We start from the raw sequence: 22,891 nt of genomic DNA on the forward strand, positions 1-22,891 counted from the left end.
CCCTGCAAACCCTAATTGACAACCAAACAAACCAAAACAAAGGCAAAGTCTTCTCATGCTTTGTTGATTTCAAAAAAGCCTTCGACTCAATTTGGCATGAGGGTCTGCTATACAAACTGATGGAAAGTGGTGTTGGAGGTAAAACATACAACATTATAAAATCCATGTACACAAACAACAAGTGTGCGGTTAAAATTGGCCAAAAACACACAAATTTCTTCACACAGGGTTGTGGGGTGAGACAGGGATGCAGCTTAAGCCCCACCCTCTTCCACATATATATCAACGAATTGGCCATCTATGCCATCAAAAGGAACATAAATTTCAACATACCAATTAGGATTTGGCTAAAAATACTTGAATCAGCCATAGAGCACATTGCCCTTTATGGTTATGAGGTCTGGGTTCCGCTCACCAACCAAGACTTCACAAAATGGGACAAACACCAAATTGAGACTCTGCATGCAGAATTCTGCAAAAATATCCCCCGTGTACAATGTAGAACACCAAATAATGCATGCAGAGCAGAATGATCAAAATCCAGAAAAGAGCCGTTAAATTCTATAACCACCTAAAAGGAAGCGATTCCCAAACCTTCAATAACAAAGCCATCACCTACAGAGAGATGAACCTGGAGAAGAGTCCCCTAAGCAAGCTGGTCCTGGGGCTCTGTTCACAAACACAAACACACCCTACAGAGCCCCAGGACAGCAGCACAATTAGACCCAACCAAATCATGAGAAAACAAAAAGATAATTACTTGACACACTGGAAAGAATTAACAAAAAAACTGAGCAAACTAGAATGCTATTTGGCCCTACACAGAGAGTACACAGCGGCAGAAGACCTGACCACTGTGACTGACCCAAAATTAAGGAAAGCTTTGACTATGTACAGACTCAGTGAGCATAGCCTTGCTATTGAGAAAGGCCGCCGTAGGCAGACATGGCTCTCAAGAGAAGACAGGCTATGTGCCACTGCCCACAAAATGAGGTGGAAACTGAGCTGCACTTCCTAACCTCCTGCCCAATGTATGACCATATTAGAGAAACATATTTCCCTCAGATTACACAGATCCAAAGAATTTGAAAACAAATCCAATTTTGATAAACTCCCATATCTACTGGGTGAAATTCCACAGTGTGCCATCACAGCAGCAAGATTTGTGACCTGTTGCCACGAGAAAAGGGCAACCAGTGAAGAACAAACGCCATTGTAAATACAACCCATATTTATGCTTATTCATTTTATCTTGTGTCCTTTAACCATGTGTACATTGTTAAAACACTGTATATATATAATATTACATTTGTAATGTCTTTATTGTTTTGAAACTTCTGTATGTGTAATGTTTACTGTTAATTTTTTATTGTTTATTTCACTTTATATATTATCTACCTCACTTGCTTTGGCAATGTCAACACATGTTTCCCATGCCAATAAAGCCCTTGAATTGAATTGAATTGAGAGAGAAAGAGAGAAGTGGGACAATAAGCGAGAGAGAGTGAGAAAGTGAAGAGAGATGACATAAAAACTGAAAGAGAGTAATGAGAGAGTGTTACCCAGGCTGACGAGGATCCTCTGGAGAGCCTGGTATGATGATGTCTGCAGGTCAAACAGAGTCAGCCTGTAGTCTGAGCTGAGTTGGCCTTCATGCCGAATCGACTCAAACAAGGCAGAAGCTCGGTACAGCTGGAGAGAGAGAAAGAGAATACACACCTACATCACACATTCATTCACACCTGAATACACACCCATGTGGCACCCCCATCGTGATATACACGCAATTCATTTTAATCTTAAACATAGGGAATCTCAAAACCACTAAGGTTAGAATCAGAGACTGCAGTTTCATAGTCAACCAGCAGGTGTCAGCAGGACTCAAGAGAGGCAACAGTAACTTTGAAACACACAAGTTGGTACCTGGTTCTGGGCCTCCTCCAGGTTGCTGCTGGCCCACAGTGACAGGCCCAGACGATGACGGATCCTAGCCTCCTCCTCTCTCCTCCCACACTGCTCTGCTAAACGCAGACCTGAAACAGAGAAAGAGAGAGAGGAAAGAGAGAGAGGGAGTCTCAAAACATCATCAAATCACCCCTCTCCTACCCTCCCTCTTTCTTCAAGAACCATGTCTTCATTCATACTCTCTCTCGATCTCTCAATCCTCTCACCTTCCTGCAGGTACATGACAGCCTGTGTGTAGTTCTGTAGCGCATGGTGTGTCCTCCCCAGGCTGCCGTACGCCAGTGTCTTGGCTGTGAGGTCATTATTCTGCGCTGCCACACTTAAGTGCTGCTCCTGATGACATCACCACAGACAGAAAGGTCAAGTCCCAAACCGTTTACCTGACAGAACCCACAGCAGAGAGGAAGAGGCGAAGCAAGAGGGATAACTGGGCCCAAAATTATGTCTTCTCTTTTTCCTTTTTTTCGCTCATCAAGTGAAACGTTTTTGTATGGAGGTCAATGAGAGTGCCAAATTTGGTTGACAAAAAATGTAATGGCTTATGTGCTAAGTGTGTCTTATTTGATCTCATATAAGTTTTAGAATGAGTTAGGTTGTTACAATTGACATCCTGGCAACTTTGAGAAAAAAACACTTTATTTTCGGAGTTGTGCCTGTTGTTCACATGAGTATCTGCCCTCTCATTGGCTAGAATGGTCCATCCTGATCTTGCCTCTTCCCGACTGCCTTCCATTTTTTAAGACATTTATTTTCATTGTTAGAGCGTCAGCTTGAGTATCTGGTCAATGTAATGGATAATCCGTGACCATAACGTGTGTTTACCTGACAGGCCACAGCCCTTTCGTAGTTTCCCAGCTCCTCATAGGTCAATCCCAGGTTCCCGTAGGCCCTCCCCTGACTCCTCACACTTCCTGTTTCCTCCGCAATCTCTAATGCCCTCTGGTGCCACTGGAGAGAGAAACAGAGATGGATGGATGGACGGACAGACGGACACAGACAAACAAACAACCATTGCACGGGGAATATAATAATTTCATTATAAGAACCAACCTGTAGAGCTGTCTCATTCTCTCCCATCAGCTGGTACACTCCACCCAACGCCCCGCTCGCTTCGCCCTCTAGTGCCCGGTCCTGGGAGGAACAGATTTAGAATATAATATATTGTATAATATATTATAGATTTATAACACATCTATAACAGATTTATAACGCATACATATATACTCATATATATATATATATATATATATATATATATATATATATATATATATATATATATATATATATATATATATATATATATATATATATACACATACATGCATTGAGCGAGAGAGAGAGAGAGAGGGAAAGAGAGAGAGACAGAGAGAGAGAGAGACAGAGACAGACAGAGAGACAGAGAGAGAGAGAGAGAGAGAGAAAGAGAGGGATGGGGAGAGGGAGAGGGAGAGAGGTGATTGGGAGAGGGAGAGAGAGAGAGAGGGAGAGAGAGAGAGAGAGAGGAGAGGGAGAGGGAGAGGGAGAGAGGTGATTGGGAGAGGGAGAGGGAGAGAGGTGATTGGGAGAGGGAGAGGGAGAGAGGTGATTGGGAGAGGGAGAGGGAGAGGGAGAGAGGTGAGGGGGAGAGGGAGAGGGAGAGAGAGAGGGAGAGGGAGAGAGGTGAGGGAGAGGGAGAGGGAGAGAGGTGAGGGAGAGGGAGAGAGGTGAGGGGGAGAGGGAGAGAGAGAGGGAGAGAGGTGAGGGGAGAGGGAGAGAGAGAGGGAGAGGGAGAGAGGTGAGGGGGAGAGGGAGAGAGGTGAGGGGGAGAGGGAGAGGTGAGGGGGAGAGGGAGAGGGAGAGAGGTGAGGGGAGAGGGAGAGAGGCGAGGGGGAGAGGGAGAGGGAGAGAGGTGAGCGGGAGAGGGAGAGGGAGAGAGGTGAGGTGAGGGGGAGAGGGAGAGGGAGAGAGGTGAGGGAGAGGGAGAGGGAGAGGGAGAGGGAGAGAGGTGAGGGGGAGAGGGAGAGGGAGAGAGGTGAGGGGAGAGGGAGAGGGAGAGGGAGAGGAGAGAGAGAGAGAGAGAGAGGGAGAGAGAGAGGAGAGGGAGAGGGAGAGGGAGAGGGAGGGAGAGAGAGGAGAGGGAGAGGGAGAGGGAGAGGGAGAGAGAGAGAGAGAGAGAGAGAGAGAGAGGAGAGGGGGAGGGAGAGAGAGAGGAGAGGGAGAGGGAGAGGGAGAGGGAGAGGGAGAGAGGTGAGGGGGCGAGGGAGAGGGAGAGAGGAGTGTACTAAATGTTTGGATGCAGCTATTCATTCAAGAGTTGTTTTGACTATTTTCTACATTGTAGAATAATAGTGAAGACATCAAAACTATGAAGTAACACATATGGAATCATGTAGTAACCAAAGAAGTGCCACTTCCACTATAGGTATTTATTCCTACCTCCCTCCCATCAGTCATTCACTCATTCGAGAGGTAGAAGTCTTACCCCTGCGGTGGAGGCGATGTTGAGTTGATGCTCCAGGCAGGATAGGGCTTGTTCATAATTCCCCAGCTGGCTGTGTAGGTCTCCGAGCTCCCCATATGCCTGGGCCTGGGCCTTCCTTCCTCTACTTCCTCCCTCTCCACCTCCCGATCCGCCCAGCTCATGGGCCACCACCAGACGCTTCTCAAAACACACCAACGCCTGCTGGAGACTACCTAGAGATCTGACAGGAGAGGAGGAAGGGAGGAGATTTTTTTGGAGTTATTTTTGTTTAGTCCCATATCTCTCTTTGGAGTTGCTAACGTAGGCCTGCTGTTTGCTGCAGATGAGTCACTATTGTACTCAGAAGGAGCCCTACCAATGATTTACATAAATGTGACTCGTTTCAGGAAACTAGGCGTATGTCCTGTGTCACTACTTCACAGGAGAGCCATTTGAATGTAAACTTTTTATTTGTATCATAATGAGTTTTTTGGGGCAGAAAAGCATTCTGGAACATGTGAACTTTCATGTGCCTTAATAACAAACAATTACAATTGTTAAATTACGAGCCTAGTTGGTTTAGCCACAGAAAAAGTCAGCAACCTTCCCGCTAGCCATTATTGGCTGAGATAATGAGTGGGCTGGACATGCTGTGGGCTGGACATGCCGGTCTGTCACTTCTGTCTATAATATGAGCTGGTCAGTACAGTGTGGCAAAAAAGTATTTAGTCAGCCACCAATTGTACAAGTTCTCCCACTTAAACGAAGGAGTGGCTTCGTAAGAAGTATTTCAAGGTCCTGGAGTGGCCTAGCCAGTCTCCAGATCTCAACCCCATAGAAAATCCTTGGAGGGAGTTGAAAGTCTGTGTTGCCCAGCAACAGCCCCAAAACATCACTGCTCTAGAGGAGATCTGCATGGAGGAATGGGCCAAAATACCAGCAACAGTGTGTGAACACCTTGTGAAGACTTACAGAAAACGTTTGACCTCTGTCATTGCCAACAAAGGGTATATAACAAAGTATTGAGATAAACTTTTGTTATTGACCAAATACTTATTTTCCACCATAATTACCAAATCAATTCATTAAAAATCCTAAAATGTGATTTTCTGGATTTTTTTTCTTATTTTGTCTGTCATAGTTGAAGTGTACCTATGATGAAAATTACAGGACTCTCTCATCTTTTTAAGTGGGAGAACTTGCACAATTGGTGGCTGACTAAATACTTTTTTGCCCCACTGTATGTGTAGGTAATCCTTTCCAAAGTGCATTTAAAAAAAAAGATATTGTAGTAGAATTCCATAAGTGTTGCTCTCCACTTTCTGGAGGACCGAGTTTTGAAATCAGTGTATGATAGCTAAGGAGATGGAGAAAATTCTGCCGTTTGATTCCAAATATGCAGACAAAGTTGAAAATAGAACACACAGAAGGCTGTTATATTAAAACACCTGTCTCTGGATTACATCTTCAAACTAAGGGCAACCATCCGCGACAAGAGAGGGAGAAGCGTCCATCCATATATATGGGTAAGACAGTCTAGATAGCTACATTTTCAGATATGACACATTTCTAATTTTGTCAGGAAGTAGTTATAATTTCAAGTTAGTGTACTGTTAGCTAGCTAGCTAAAGTTACATGTATGATCTGTGTAGTAATATTATTCGTATCTCACAGTCATTTGCATTGCTAGTTATAGCTTAATGTTAGCTACCTAACATTGAACTTTGTTGGTTAGCTACCTGCAGATTCATGCAGGGTAGTAATGTTATGATTTGGGATTATGGTTCATTGTTTAGCTAGCTGTCTAAACAAAAGACTCCACTATGCAAGTAACTATTTCAATAGAATGTTTATGATGTCACAGCGACAACTGTCAATAGACGTAGCTGGTAAATTAACTGACGAATTGCAGAATAACTGATGAATTTACGAATGGCTGGTGTCAGAAAGGGTCAGTAAATGTTGGCAGAAAAGCATAATTACACTTTTGCCAACAGCACGGTTGCAGTTAGCAAACGCTCTGGATCACATTAAAACAGCCTAACCATCTCTGCTAGGGTGAGTAAAAAGGTCAGAGTGAGCTGTTCACTCATTTGTGTCTGGAAGTAGCTAACAAGCTAGCCAACGTTAGCCAGTTAGCTTGGGTGCTTGACTGCTGTTGTTAGGTCAGAATACTCGGATTGACCCTACTCCTTGGACAGAGCATCCAGTGTGAGCTCTGAACGCTCCGAGAGCGAAACGCTCTGAATTTACAAGTGGACAATGTGACAACGCTATGAGTTTCTAAACGCCCAGAGCAAACTCTGGCACTTCGGATTAAATTTACGAACACACCCTTGGTATAACCCAGTCTTGAAACATTGGTTGTTTAGTACATAGCCTCACATGTGAATCCTTAAAGAGATGGGTGAGACTAAAGCTTAAAGGGGGTGTGAAAGATGCTAAATGGGTGTAGACAAAGAGGAGCTCTCCACTAGGTACCAAAACATTCAAGGGCCATTTTCTCAAAAGTGAGATTACAAGTTTATCAACTTTCAAAGCAGAATTACTTTCCCATTGTTCTTCAACTGTAGTGTATGATATACCAGTCTCTACTTTTATCTAATGTAAAAATGTTGCTACGTAAGAGCGAATTGAGCCGGGCGGTCACAAATGCATTTCATATTAAGTACACATAAGCCACACCATAAAACACTCCACTCGCAAAACAGCAAAAGCTTCTAGTTTCCCACAGAGCTATATGTGAAACTTAAGGAAGCTAACAAGCTAACAATTAAGCAATAACTTCAGGATATGTTGATTTTGCTAGTATGAGATGAAAATAAACATGCACAGCTTTGGGGGAGGGAATGTAAAAGAGGCTGTGTCTGAAAATTGACATCAAGCTGTGGCTTTTATCAGTATAATTACATTCCTTATTCTTTCATTATTCTGTCCTTCCCTCACCAGGGATCAGCAGAGAGGGAGAGAGAGACAGAGCAAGAAAGAAAGAAAGAAAGAAAGAAGGGGAAAGATTGACAGATAAAAGGAGTAGGGGGTTAAAAGAGAAAGAATAGAGAGATATAAAGAGGAGGCAACAGCCAGACAGAGAGAGTGTGTGTGTGTATGTATGTGTGTGTCTTTTACCTGTGTGCGTTACCCAGTCCCCTGTAGGCTCTCTCCTGGTCCTGAACATGGTTGAGACTCTGAGCCACAGTCAGAAACATCTCACAGTACTTTATAGCTTCCTCAAAGTCTCCCAGAGAGTCATAACAGTCTGCTAGATTCCCGTAGGCCCTGCCTCTATCCAGCACACACTCAGCCCCACTCAGCTGCTCCAGCATGGCCAACTGCTGCTCAAAATACCCAATGGCCTCCTCCAGGACGCCCATGTTCATCTTAGCGATGCCCATGTTGCCCTGGACCTGTGCCTCCACGCAGGCATCTCTGAGGCCCTGTGTCAGGGTGAGCTGGGCCTGGTAACACTGGAAGGCTGTGGGGTAGTCTGTCAGGGCCATGTGGACGGCTGCCAGGCGGCCCAGAGCACCACACTGCCCCCGCTGGTCGTCTAGAGCAGTGCGGGCAGACAGCTCCTGCTGGTGGAAGGACAAGGCCAGGTCGTACTGACGGAGGAGTCTGGGGGAGGACATTTCTATTACTTCCCAGTCAATATTAACTAAAAACATATGAGAAGTTAATAAATAACATTTTAGATGCTATCTGGGCTAGAAGCCTACCTGTGGGCAGAGCCTAGCGCTGAGTAGGCGTCAGCCTCCATCTTGTGTTCTTTGACCTCCTGAGCCAGGGTGAGCTGCTGCTGGTAGAACCTCACCGCCCCGGCCACGTCACCCCGACACACACACACATCCCCCAGGTTTCCCAGGGCACGGAACACTGCCTGGACACACACACACACACACACACACACACACACACACACACACACACACACACACACACACACACACACACACACACACACACACACACACACACAGTTTTAATGTCGAATCTCACCACCCCTGTCAAGTCCCCCCAACACACACGCAGACCCACTTCCGGCCCATTCCTCCAATCCCAGTTGTGTTAATGACTGTCTGTACCTGACTGTTGTTCAGAGCCTGAGCCAGGGACAGCAGGTATCTCTGACAGTCCTCAGCCTTGCTATATTCCCCTAGGGCTTTGTAGGCCAGACCCAGGTTACAGTAGGCTTTAGCCTGGGACAACTTATCACCCAGGTCTTTAGCCAGGGCCAGGTCCTGCTCATAATACCTGTCAGTAAAGAAAAAAAAGAAAATGACTAAGAGTGTGTGGCTCATCTTCTTCACAAAATTGAGACCTTTGTGTCATTTATTTGGAGAGGTCGGGACAATCTTTATGAGTTATTATTATACATACAAGGTGTATGAAGAGTGTGTCCTACCTGACGGCCTCCCTGTACTGTCCCAAGCAGTAGTGTGTGTAGGCCAGGTTGTGGCATACCTTGCCCTCTCCCTCCAGGTCCTGTAGCTGAGGTGACAGGGTCAGGTACTGCTGGTAGTACGGAACCGCCGGGGCATACTCCCCTCGACAGCAGTGGAAGTTACCCAGGTTACCTACACACACACAAACACACACACCCTTTAACTTTAGGAATCATTCAAGTTGATTTAATATGGTTTTGTATTACTTTGTCCAACTGTCCGTCCGTTACCTAGTGCCCTGGCCGTGCTCTGCGTGTCTCGTAGCTCGCGTGCGATGGTCAGGTGGTGCAGGTAGTGCTGGAGAGCCTGGTCGTGAGCGCCCAGCGCCTGATAAGCTACAGCCAGGTTACCATGGGTAGAGGCCTGGGAGGGACGGTCATTCACCTGGGAGAGGAAAGAAAGGTCAATACCAGGGCCGCATTCAGCAGGACACAAAGTTGGCCAACGTTCAGATAGAAATGTATGATGCAGAACAAACATATCTCTTTGGTATATAAAATAAGGAATCACGTCAGCTCTAGTCATGGCATTTCTATCTGCAACGTTCTACAATGTTTTCATCCTGAACATGGCCCAGGTGTCTATGTGTCTGCCTCCAGTGATATCGGCTACCTACGATACCGTACAGCCTGGTCGTACGTCCCCAAAGCGCTCTGTGTGTGTTTGTTCACGTGTGTGCGTTCACATGTGTGTTCAAGTGTGCATCCTCACCTCGAGTGATATGTGCAGTTCCTGCCGGTGGTAGCGTACAGCTTGGTCATACATCCTCAGAGCGTTGTAGGCATTTCCCATGTTCCCATAGGCCCTGCCCTGAGCAGCGTAGTCCCCCAGCTCCTGGACCAAACACAGGTGTGCCTTGTGGAGCTTCAACGCTGCATCGTACTCCCCCTTCATCTGATGGATTATACCTGAGAGAGAGAGGCACAGAGGGGCGTTTTCCGTGAGAGTGAGTGACGGCCAAACAGAGATTATAGACATGAGGATGACCGATTAGGATCGCAGTAGACCGTCTGACACTAGGCCTATTCAGGAGGACGGAACATTACGGAACATTCAGATAGGGAATTGTCGGGTACACCATCAAGCACACCTACAGTTAACCTGTTTTCTTGCTAATGGACTCTTTTGGCACCGCTAATAACCAGTCGTCATTGTTCCCCACCTCCACCTCCCAGCTGTGAATCCCTGAGGTGAATCCCTTTGAACCCAGAATGTCTAAGTACCCACTAAACCTCTCTGGGTTGTCTGGAAGACTCCCATCCTCAGTCTTCGTTCTTAGGCTGATCAGGTCCTCTGAGAGATGGAGAGAGCATGCAGCTGTGTTTGGGTCCAGAACTACAGGTGTGCAGTCCAAAATTCGCTGCATCTTCTGCTAGACCTATAAGCCAAGGTTGCCCAAGTGTTTGCCACGTCGACCAGAGCTCCAGAGACAAGGGGAGGGTCAAGAGGAGAATCTCTGCTTTCATCTTCACGGTCTTGTAGCTTTGCAGGAAGGCGGTGTCATCACCCGACAGCTTCTCCTCTACCTCCCTGATTCTAGTAGACAGAGATGACATCCTTTTAATCTTCTCCCCTCTTCCTCCCTCAGCTTGGCTATTCTCTCTGCCTCTCAAATTCCTCTTTTATCTCTGTTTTCTGGGCCTGCGCCCCGATGTAAGATGACATTTTCTCACAGGAGGGTTTGGTCTTGTCAACGACAGCCATTTTATTCTGTAGCGCCGTCAGTGGTGTTCTGAGCTCCTCCCTCTGGGTAGCAGCCTTCTTCACAGAGTAGAAACTGTGGCCTGCATGCTCAGAAACACTCTACACACTCACCCTCCAGGCAGAACAAGCCAAGCTTATGTTAGCGGAGGCCACATACATTGTGTAGGCCTGTGAAGTGTGTTTGGCGCATTGGAGCCTGTGGGGGTTCTCCATGCGAGGTCTCCTCTTTGGCTATCTTTCTGGGCAGCTGGCTGTCTGTGCACTGCTTTTCCCTCTGCAGGGTCTCAGGGTTGCCGAGAAACGTCTGTCCGCAGACAGAGCAGACCTTGGTCCCGCCCTGCTTCCAGGTGGCCTCCAGGCAGATCCTGCAAAAGCTATGGTTGCAGTAGATGATGATGGGTCTGTGAAGATCTCACAGCAGATGGGACATGACAGGTCATCCTCCAGAGGGGAGAGAGAGGCTGCCATCCTCTCTGGACAACTGGAGAGCGAATGAGAGAGAGGTTGTTCGAATTATATTTTTAAGAAATTGAGAAAGAGCCAGTGCCAATGAGAGTGTGAGTACGTGTGTTGTGTGTTAGTGTGTTCAAATACAACGTTGGTTAGATATAGAGAGACTGTCTAAGAGGATGCTACAGTAGTCATAATGGCAGCTTAACTTTGCCCAGCAACTTTAGCTACGGAACGGTAACGTGATATGTGATGCTCCATATCACAGTTATGGCTTAGCTACTGTAAAGTATAGCAAACAATTTTTCAACTAACCTGTTCCTGGCTGTCACGCCCTGACCATAGAGAGCTTTTTATTCTCTATGTTGGTTAGGTCGGGGTGTGACTCGGGTGAGTCATCTAGGTGATTTATATTTATATGTTGGCCTGGTATGGTTCCTAATCAGAGGCAGCTGTTTATCGTTGTCTCTGATTGGGAATCATATTTAGGCAGCCATTTCCCCTTTGTGTTTTGGTGGGATCTTGACTATGGATAGTTGCCTGTTAGCATTATTGTTAGGTTCACGTTTCGTTTGAGATTTATTGTTTTGTTTTGCTGTGAGTTTCACTTAGTAATAAAAAGATGTGGAACCCAGATCACGCTGCGCTTTGGTCCACTTATTATTAGCGTGACAGAAGATCCCACCAACAACGGACCAAGCAGTGTGCCCGGGAGGTAATGGCATCCTGGTCTTTGGATGAGATTAGGGAGAGAACATCCTGGACTTGGAACGACAAAATGGAGGGAGAGAAGAGCCTGCCATGGAAGCAGTCGGAAGCAGCGAAGGAGGGACAGCGACGAAGTCGGTGAGGAAGGCCACAGAAACCACAATCATTTTTTTTGGGGGGGGGGGACATGGAGCGGTCGGCAGAGCCGAGGAGTGGGCCAGAGCCGGTCTGGGAGGAGAAGGAGAATGCGTCCTGTGCCTGCTCCTTGCACTCTCCCTCAAACTGTGCTTTCCCAGTCCGGAACGTCCTGTGCCTGCTCCTCGCACTCTCCCTCAAGTGCATCTTCCCAGTCCAGTACGTCCTGTGCCTCCTCCCCGCACTCGCCCTGGGGTGCGTGTCACCAAGCCCGGTGCCACCTGTGCCGGTCCCACGCATCAGGCCTCCTGTGCGCCTCCACAGTCCAGTACGTCCTGTGCCTGCTCCTCGCGCTCGTGCTGAGGTGTGTGTCACCATCCCGGTACCACCAGTGCCGGCCCTACGCACCAAGCTTCCGGCGACAGTTCCCAGTCTAGAGCTTCTGGCGACAGTCTGCAGTCCAGAACCTCCAGCGACGGTCTGCGGCCCAGAGCCTCCAGCAACGGTCTGCGGTCCAGAGCCTCCAGCGGAGGTTCCTGGTCCAGAGCCTCCTGCGGGGGTTCCCAGTCCAGAGCCTACTGCGACGATCCATGATCCGGTTCCTCCGGCGACGATCCACAGTCCGGAGCATTCGGCGACGATCCCCGCACCAGAGTCGCCATTGAAGATGAAGATTAAGTATCCGTAAGCGGAGTGGGTACTTCGCCCTGCACCGGAGTCGCCCCCAACGGTAGATGCCCACCCGGACCCTCCCCTATTGAGTCAGGTTTTGCGGACAGAGTCCGCACCTTTGTGGGGGGTGTACTGTTACGCCCTGACCATAGAGAGCTTTTTATTCTCTGTTGGTTAGGTCGGGGTGTGACTAGGGTGGGCCATCTAGGTGATTTATATTTCTATGTTGGCCTGGTATGGTTCCCAATCAGAGGCAGCTGTTTATCGTTGTCTCTGATTGGGGATCATATTTAGGCAGCCTTTTCCCCTTTGTGTTGTGGTGGGATCTTGACTATGGATAGTTGCCTGTTAGTACTATTGTTAGCTTCACGTTTCGTTTGAGATTTATTGTTTTGTTGTGAGTTTCAATTAGTAATAAAAAGATGTGGAACCCAGATCACGCTGCACTTTGGTCCACTTATTATAACGAGCGTGACACTGGCGATATTTTCTTTGTTCTCGTACGGGGGAAAAAAGTGTATCTTATAAATGTCCAGTTGCAGGTGGTTCTATCAAAAACCTTAGAAACCACTAGATCCTGCAAAGATACTTGGCGGCGCACAATTGGCCCAGTGTCGTCCGGGTTTGGCCGGTGTAGGCCATCATTGTAAATAAGAATTTGTTTTTAACAGGCCTGACTAGTTAAATAAAGGTTAAAAACCAAAACAATGTAATCATAATAATGTGCAGAACCTAAGATGGCGAGGAACCTCCAAGTGCGGTACAAAACATGGACTTAATATCTTTAATAATTGTCTCTGGTTTTTGTAGCACCACCTGCAACTGGACATTTATTAGATACACATTTTCCCGGTATCGAGAACAAAGAAAAATATAGTCAGGAACAGGTTCGTTGAAAAGTTATTTGCTGTACTTTACAGTAGCTAAGCCATAACTGTGATATGGAGCATCACATAGCTATCACATTACAATTCAGTAGCTACCAGCAACCTTAGCTAGCGGAATATAACAGACTAATGTGATGTTTCATTAGCCGTTACAGGTTAGGTACCGTTTTGCATAGCTTAGAGAATTTTCAACCAACCTTAACTTGTCGATACTCAGTGGTGTAAAGTACTTAAGTAAAACTACTTTAAAGTACTACTTAAGTCGTTTTTTGGGTTATCTGTACTTTACTTTACTATTTATATATATGACAACTTTTAATTTTACTCCACTACATTCCTAAAGAAAAGGATGTACTTTTACTCCATACATTTCCTTGACACCCAAAAGTACTCGTAACATTTGGAATTCTTAACAGGACAGGAAAATGGTCCAATTCATGCACTTATCAAGAGAACATCCCTGCTCATCCCTACTGCCTCTGATTTGGCGGACTCACTAAACACAAATGCTTCATTTGTGAATGTCTAAGTGTTGGAGTGTGCCCGATTATACATACATTTAAAAAACAAGAACATTGTGCCATAGACTTTGCAATATATATGGAATTTGAAAAGATTTATACTTTTACTTCGATACTTTGATAAGTATATTTTTTGAAATGTCATTTACTTTTGATACTTTAAGTATATTTCAAATCAAATACTTTTAGACTTTTACTCAATAGTATTTTACTAGGTGACTTTCACTTTTACTTTTTCTGTTAAGGTATACTTTGTATGACAATTGGGTACTTTTTCCACCATTGTTGAAACTCCCTTTACTCCCGACTTGGAAGACAACCAATGTCTTCTAAACATCTATGTCTAGTTTCAGGGGGTGTGCGTCACAATCTTGTTTATTTCAAATCTTCTTTCATTGATCAAGACATGCGAGTGTCATCTTGACATGCAGCACTTTGTGGTGGACACCCACCTGTCTCAATCAAATATTTTTATGGACAGCTCTATGACCATGTGATGAGTGGAGGAGAGAGACAGCGAGGGAGACTGTCTGTCGGTCTGATCCAGTGTGTGTGTGTGTGTGTGTGTGTTTCCACAATTTGCTGGGCCATTGACCACTGAACCTGTAGTGTGTGTGTCTGTATGTGAAATGTTCAAACGTAAAGAATGACCTGCCCCAATAATAAATGTGAGATTTATAAGGGAATTTACCAGGGCTCAGCCACATACCCTCCCCCTGAAAACCCCTTTAAATCAATTAAGGTGGTTCGGGTTGAACCGGGCTATGGCCCGTCAAGTGACCGGGTGAAGCTGCTGAGGCAGGAGCACCCTGCTCAAATCTAAACGTAATCAGCGCCGCTCAGTGATGTTGTCAAGAAGATTATTTCCTTGTAACAATTTTCGTTGGTGGAAGAAGGAGAGGAGGACCAAAGTGCAGCGTGGTAGGTATCCATAATACTTTTAATCAAAAATGAATACACAAACAAAAACAACAAAATGATAAACGAACAGTTCTGACAGGTGCAACAAACACTAACTAGAAAATAACTACCCACAAACAAGAGTGGGAAAACAGGCTACCTAAGTATGGTTCTCAATCAGAGACAACGACAGACAGCTGTCCCTGATTGAGAACCATACCTGGCCAAAAACAAAGAAATACAAAAACATAGAAAAAAGAACATAGATCATCCACCCTAGTCTAACCAAAATAGAGAATAAAAAGCCTCTCTATGGCCAGGGCGTGATACACCTGCTCGCAGAGGGTCAATATCATCAAGAACATGGAAGCAAAAGTGAGAAGTCTCTTCAAAGCAAGTAGAAACCTCAGTGAGACTTTTTCTTGCTGTTCCTGCATCCTCTGCTGAGGCTGAATTCTGATATAAGCAGAATTCAATACAATTCCAATGCAATAACCCAAGTGATGCCCCTGGGTATAGCTACACATTGAGATGTTTCATTACAGAAATAAATAGGCTACGTTCTATTGTTGTTTTATTGGTAGCCAATTGGTTTTCGTTGCTGTAAATGGAACTGTGCATATTGCTTATAGTAGGCTGGTACTGCTTAATTAATTCCAGGGGGAGGGTCAATGTAAATAGTCCGGGTGGCCATTTGATTAATTGTTCCGCAGTCTTATAGCTCGGGGGTAGAAGCTGTTAAGGTGTCTTATGGACCTAGACTTGGCGCTCCGTTACCACTTGCCATGCAGTAGCAGAGAGAATAGTCTATAACTTGGCTGAAACCGCCTAGTATATAGGTCCTGGATGGCAGGAAGCTTGGCCCCAGTGATGTATTAGGCCATACACACTACCCTCTGTAGCGCCTTACGGTCAGATACCGAGCAGTTGCCATACCAGGCGGTGATGCAACCGGTCAGGATGCTCTCGATGGTTCAGCTGTAGAACTTTTTGAGGATTTGGGGACCCATGCCAAATCTCTTCAGTCTCCTGAGGGGAAAAAGGTGTTGTCGTGCCCTCTTCATGATTGTCTTGGTGTGTTTGGACCATGATAGTTTGTTGGTCATGTGGACACCAAGGAACTTGAAACTCTCAGCCCGCTCCACTACAGCCCTGTCAATGTTAATGGGGGCCTGTTTGGCACACTGCCAGGTCTCTGACCTCCACCCTATAGGCTGTCTCATAGTTGTCGGTGATCAGGCCTACCACTATTGTGTCTTTAGCAAACTTAATGATGGTGTTGGAGTCGTGCTTGGCCACGTAGTCATGGGTGAACAGGGAGTACAGGAAGTGGTTAAGCATGCACCCCTGAGAGGCCCCCGTGTTAAGGATCAGTGTCGCAGATGTGTTGTTGCCTACCCTTAACATCTGGGGGGGTGGCCCATCAGGAAGTCCAGGATCCAGTTGCAGAGGGAGGTGTTTAGTCCCAGGGTCCTTAGCTTAGCGGGCACTATGGTGTTGAACACTGAGCTGTAGTCAATGAACAGCATTCTCACATAGGTGTCCTTTTGTCCAGGTGGGAAAGGGCCGTGTGGAGTGCAATTGAGATTGCGTCATCTGTGGATCTGTTGGTGCGGAATGCGTTTTGGAGTTGGTTTAGTTTTCTGGGATGATGGTGTTGATGTGAGCCATGACCAGCCTTTCAAAGCACTTCAGGGCTACCGACGTGAGTGCCACAGGGCGGTGACCTTCGCACAAGGACTATGGTGGTCTGCTAGAAACATGTAGGTATTACAGATTCGGTCAGGGAGAGCTTGAAAATGTCAGTGAAGACACTTGCCAGTTGGTCCATGCATGCTCTGAGTACATGCCCTGATAATCCGTCTGTCCCTGCGGCCTTGTGAATGTTGACCTGTTTAAAGGTCTTGCTCACATTGGCTATGGAGAGCATGATCACACAGTCATCTGGAACAGCTGGTGCTCTCATGCATGCTTATGACCTTATACAGCTTGTTGAGTGCGGTCTTAGTGGCAGCATCGGTTTGTGGTGATAAATAGACAGATTCGTATAATATAGATGATAACTCTCTTGGTAGATAGTGTGGTCTGTGAATGTTGACCTGTAGATAGTGTGGTCTATAGCTTATCATGAGGTACTCTACCTCAGGCGAGACAAAACCTGAAGACTTCTTTAATATTAGACATTGCGCACCAGCTGTTATTGACAAATACTGTAGACACACACCCCCGCCCCTTGTCTTAACAGACGTAGCTGCTCTGTCCTGCCGATGCATGGAAAACCCAGCCAGCTCTTTATTATCCGTGTTGTCGTTCAGCCACGACTTGGTGAAACATAAGATATTAGTTTTTAATGTCCATTTCGATCATAGATCATGGAGTTTGTCTTCCAGTGATTGCACGTTGGCCAATAGAACCGATGGTAGTGGCGATTTCCCCACTCGCTTACGAATCATCACAAGGTACCCCGACCTTCTCCCAATGTATCTCCGCCTTTTCTTCACGCGAATGAAAGGGATTTGATCCTGGTCTCTGGAAAGCAGTGTATCCGTCACGTCAGACTTATTAAAGAAAAAATCTTTGTCCAGTAATCGCTGTTCTGATGTCCTTAAGCTCTTTTTGGGCATAAGTAACGGCAGCAACTTTATGTACAAAATAAGTTACAAACAAAATAGCACAGTTGGTTAGGAGCCCGTAAAACGGCAGCCATCCCCCCTGGCGCCATTTACTGCATTTGTTTACTGTTAATATAACTAGCCTAAATATAGATTGTGTCATGCCTTTACCAATCTGATATTTTGTCTACTAAGTGGTACTGCTGTTTTGTTCCATTCACATTCATTCACATTCTCAGTTGTGACAGTATTCTAAACCAAACTGGTATTCATTATTTTTGTTTGCATGCATGAATAACTAGGCTACTACTTTCAGCATTTAGTTTGCATTGTTTTGGTAAGACAGCTCTGTGTATGGCTGCATTCACATAAGGCAATTCACCTGTTACAAACAGCTTATTTATCTTGTAGACTATATTTATTACCGAAATGGCCTAGCTGTAGGGCATTGTCCATTGTGCTGAAACAGCGTAGTAGAGGTAGGCTACAGATTTCTGTGGGGCGAAGCACAACTGGCCTAGCGTTGTCCGGGTTAGGGAGGGGTTGGCCGGTAGGGATATCCTTGTCTCATCGCGCACCAGCGACTCCTGTGGCGGGCCGGGCGCAGTGCGCGCTAACCAAGGTTACCAGGTGCACGGTGTTTCCTCCGACACATTGGTGCGGCTGGCTTCCGGGTTGGATGGCGCTGTGTTAAGAAGCAGTGCGGCTTGGTTGGGTTGAGTATCGGAGGACGTATGACTTTCAACCTTCGTCTCTCCTGAGCCAGTATGGGAGTTGTAACGATGAGACAAGATAGTAGCTACTAAAACAATTGGATACCACGAAATAGGGGAGAAAACGGGGTAAAATTCAGAAAAAAAGAAAAGGACATATTTTGCAATCTCCCAAAAATAAATGCGATCTCTGACGATAGACACACTCCCCTCCATCTGGTGTTACAAACACTACGCTCAGTAGCGGGGCAAGACTCAGTGAAGATGACATACGGCATAATGAAACACGTCACGATGTGCACGGAGCATTAGACCACAACCGTTTTCAAGTGGAACATTTTCTAAGTATGTTTTTGGGAAACAGCTCTGAGATTTAACAATGCTCCTACCAAGGTTTTAATGGTGAATTTAGCCTTAAGATGCTTTTTGGAAACCGGGCCCTGGGCTGCTTCCATTCAATTGAACGTTAGCTACTTTCTGCCAGCCTAAACACAGCCCTGATGTAACAGAAGTGAATAGTAGGTTATTTATATAAAGGTACTGGAGCACTTTCAAGGTCCTACTAAATGTACACTAACATGTTGGTTACTGATAGTGCGCCGTGGTGTGCCGCTGCTAAATCCATATCGGGGAAACTTCGGAAGTACAGCATGGTTTTATCCTGATAGCTTTTTTGAGAGCTGTTTTTCCTGCTAATGGACTCTTTGGCCACAGTTGTCATTGTCCTCCACCTCCTAGCTGTGAATCCCTGTGGTGAGCCCAGGACGTCAGGGTAGGACGTTCTGCCCCTGAATAGGCAGTTAACCCACTGTTCCTAGGCCGTCATTGTAAATAAGAATTTGTTCTTAACTGACTTGCCTAGTTAAATAAAGGTTTAAAAACAACTTTAAAAAACAAACTGACAAACTTCTGGGTTGTCTGAAAGACTTATCAACAGCCTTAATTCTTAAGCTGGTCAGATCCTGTAGCTGTGTTTGGGTCCAGAACTACAGGTAGGGCGGCAGGTAGCGTAGCAGTTAGAGCGTTGGGCCAGTAACTGAAAAGTCGCTGGTTCGAATACCTGAGTCGGCGAGGTGAAATGTGTACTTCACAATGTTCTCCATCTTGTGCCAGACCCTGACGCCAAGGTTCGACCTTGGCTCCAGAGAAAAGTAGAGGATCAGGAATAGGGATTAACATGGGTCCTGGGAACACTTCACATTTCCTCAAAAAAGACCCGGAAAATTACCACATTTTCCCCCAATGTCACACTAATGCAATTCCACAGAATACACAACATGCACAGCAGCAGCTCACCAACAAATAAAATTGCACATTTTCCAATCAGGTTCTCGCATTGAAACCTTTAGCCTAGGGTATTTACTTCACACAAAGTCACTATGAATCTAAACCACATGCTTAATTGACACAGCCGGACTGCACAGGCAACCCGAATGCAGTTTTTTTTAAACTACAGGAAACCCTTACAGTATAGCCTATAAAATAATGTTTGCTTCTGAGCTGTCATTGCACTCTTCAGATAGACACAAATTTGCTAAGCCTATGCACAATTCACTACATAGGCATCTCTGTCACAGACATGAAGTCTGTTAACAATTCAGCGAGGCATGAGGGAAAATTCTATCTTCTCCGGTCCTGAGCCTAGCCTCCCACTATGACTTGGGAAAGCATGCAGTTTATTAAGCTACGGATTAAATAAGTTACGATGAACTTCACAGGATGGTGAAAGTGCACGGTGATGAGCTTGATGCTCCTTTCCAATACATATTGAGGGTCTAATTCTGGGAACAAATAAAAATAATCCAGACAAATTAGCTGTTTCCATCAGGCCTGTTTTACATGTTTTTATTTGACATGTACTTTACTCACATAAAAAGGTTGGATGAAACCTGGTTAGTGGCCCAGACAGTCTATATATTTCGGGAACTGAACTTTGTGCGACAATGCGAGTATTTCCATGCGCGTGTGTATGATGATGTGTGAAAAAGAGAGGTGACTTATTCAGTAAGCTAAGTGTCAAATGGGATCCCTGGACGGGCAACTTTGATGGGGGTGGGGGCCACAAAAAAAATCTGAACTCATCATACCCGTGCATGTAGTCAGAGCCAGCCCTAGCCTTTTGGGGGCCCTAAGTGACAAAACATTTTAGCCCCTCTTGACAGCAGATACATTTTTTTTTAAATTTTAGAGTTAATTACACATTTTGCCATTGGGTGTAGAGAACATGTTGCAGTTAAAGCAATTCGACCATGAGTCGCTCTGGATAAGAGCGTCTGCTAAATGACTTAAATGTAAATGTAATGATTACTACAAGTCCAGAAAGCTGGCCGCTAGACGAACTTATCAATGTAAAATGTTTTAGCTGACATGGGTTAATTGAGTGACTGTCAGTGACTGACATAACAGAGAAACACAAAGATGTAAGTCAATATGTCATTGTTTTAGTCAAAGTAGGCTTTGATATACAGTGCCTTGCGAAAGTATTCGGCCCCCTTGAACTTTGCGACCTTTTGCCACATTTCAGGCTTCAAACATAAAGATATAAAACTGTATTTTTTTGTGAAGAATCAACAACAAGTGGGAAACAATCATGAAGTGGAACGACATTTATTGGATATTTCAAACTTTTTTTTGGATATTTCAAACTTTTTTAACAAATCAACACCCCCACACCATCATACCACCTCCTCCATGCTTCACAGTGGGAACTACATATACGGAAATCATCCGTTCACCTACTCTACGTCTCACAAACACACGGCAGTTGGTACCAAAAATCTCACATTTGGACATGGACACTAGACTCAACCGGTCTAGTGTCCATTGCTGATGTTTCTTGGCCCAAGCAAGTATCTTCTTCTTATTGGTGTCATTTAGTAGTGGTTTCTTTGCAGAAATTCGACCATGAAGGCCTGATTCACGCAGTTTCCTCTGAACAGCTGATGTTGAGATGTGTCCGTTACTAAAAAATATTAAAAATAAAGGAAAATCCTGGAATGAGAAGGTGTGTCCAGACTTTTGACTGCTATTGTATGTCTCCACCCTAACAATGGTCGTTGTCCACAGAGCAGAATGGCGGGCTGTCAAGCTCCAGCCTATTCCTCTCTTCGGATTGGTGGATACATCTAATTATTTTAATACTTTAAAAAATATCCGATGAGGGTTGTTTTTGTCAACCGCCTGTATTCAATGGAGAGAGATGCTATGCTACTAGCCATATGTCATATATATGCATAGCCATCTCGAGACAACTTCAATATAACCTGTTTTTTTCTCAAAGTTGCCGGGATGTCACGTGTCCTACTTATATCAGTACAAATGTATTTGACATTCTCTCATTGACCTCCATACAAAAACTCCTCGCTTGGTGAGCGAAATAAATAAAACACCGCCACCTGCTGGAGAAGACAGATTTTTGACCCAATTGCCCCTCGCTTCGCCTCTTCCTCTCTGGCGTCAGTCTTCGAGGTGTTTACCACAGACCTTATTTTCAGCATAAATAAAAATCCATGAATTTTCCCATAGGCTTTGTTCAACGAACCATGGCTGAGTTAGTGCCTACAAAAATACGGGATTACTATTTCTCTCTATAGGTGAGGCAACTTCCTCTGAGGTGGGCGTTTAACCGAGGTTACCACTCTATACACGTTGACAGGTTATTAGCATTTTTGCTAGCTAGTTAGCATGCTAGCTCTGTTCTTTCAAGTGGTTTTTCAGTTAGCCACTTAGCTAACCTTTCTGACGGATATGTTTGTATGTTTAGCCAACCTGTTAATGTTATCAATGCCAGTAAATGTATTACGTTTAACTAGTTAAGCCCTTTCTGTTACATATGCCCTGTGTCTCCACTGTTTCACACTTCTCCACATTATTAAACCTGCCAATTGCAACACATAACTGTTCCTTGGAGGAAGTAGTGTGGTTAAGAGTTTAGCTTGCTGTTTAGTTGAACAAGCGCTCAATCGTTAAAGCAAGAACAGAACAGCAAGAGAGACAGAAACAGTGAGAGAGAGACTAAGACAAATAGGTCTCTCCATGGTGCTCAAGTAAGTACGCAGTCCTACACTCAGAACACACACACACATCACACAGGTAGGTAAGTTAATGTCCACTCAGCAGTGGGGTCAGATTCAGTTTGTCTCAAATATCATCATGGTCGCGGAACCCAAAACCTCGTTAATAAAACATAAGTGTTGATTGGACAGAGAAGCACTAGTGGAGTCATGTTATAGGACACAGCTCTGGTGTCCTGCTGTCACACCTGGGCTGAAAGCAGGTGAGGCGTTTGTGGGCTAGAGAGGGGAATTGGACAAACCCCACTAACAAAACAATGCTGTCTGTAAAATGTCTATACTATTGTCCTTCATTCTATTGACCTGGCCTCTCTGTCTCTCCTGAATGCTGCTGGTCGATGTGGCATTTAACTGGTCAGGCTATTGGGGGACAGCTCTTGTATCTGTGATGGTGTCCAATTCACAACCTTCTGATACCAAGGGAGAAACACAAAACAGATAACTGTCTAATAGAGAGAGCCAGAGAGTGTAGGACACCGTCATCATGTCTTACCCAGGTTGGATGAAGCTCGTCCCTGTGCAGCTCTGTCCTGCAGCTCATCCGCTATGTCCAGCTGCTGCTGGTGGTACTGGCCTGCCCTCTCCAAGTCCTGGAGAACATATGGATAGTTATGGTGTGTGTGTGTGTGTGTGTGTGTGTGTGTGTGTGTGTGTGTGTGTGTGTGT

At 45.4% G+C, this 22,891-nt stretch overlaps 1 protein-coding gene across 2 annotated transcripts in view; it reads right to left on the reverse strand.

Annotated features, from left to right (window-relative positions):
• The window catches only part of LOC118387785 (tetratricopeptide repeat protein 28-like), a 90,480-nt gene that overhangs the window by 8,240 nt on the left and 59,349 nt on the right, over positions 1-22,891 (reverse strand). For both annotated transcript variants that reach the window (XM_035776491.2, XM_052525855.1), the window contains 13 exons: positions 22,719-22,815; positions 9,562-9,758; positions 9,081-9,234; positions 8,811-8,982; positions 8,491-8,659; positions 8,125-8,285; positions 7,535-8,023; positions 4,430-4,649; positions 3,016-3,096; positions 2,788-2,913; positions 2,172-2,298; positions 1,924-2,033; positions 1,563-1,692 (listed from right to left, as the gene is read on the reverse strand). In XM_035776491.2, coding sequence (XP_035632384.2) covers positions 1,563-1,692; positions 1,924-2,033; positions 2,172-2,298; positions 2,788-2,913; positions 3,016-3,096; positions 4,430-4,649; positions 7,535-8,023; positions 8,125-8,285; positions 8,491-8,659; positions 8,811-8,982; positions 9,081-9,234; positions 9,562-9,758; positions 22,719-22,815 — 2,233 coding nt within the window. The remainder of the gene's footprint in view (positions 1-1,562; positions 1,693-1,923; positions 2,034-2,171; positions 2,299-2,787; positions 2,914-3,015; positions 3,097-4,429; positions 4,650-7,534; positions 8,024-8,124; positions 8,286-8,490; positions 8,660-8,810; positions 8,983-9,080; positions 9,235-9,561; positions 9,759-22,718; positions 22,816-22,891) is intronic.

Source organism: Oncorhynchus keta, chromosome 9 (assembly GCF_023373465.1).
Source record: "Oncorhynchus keta strain PuntledgeMale-10-30-2019 chromosome 9, Oket_V2, whole genome shotgun sequence".
Lineage (NCBI taxonomy): Eukaryota > Metazoa > Chordata > Actinopteri > Salmoniformes > Salmonidae > Oncorhynchus > Oncorhynchus keta.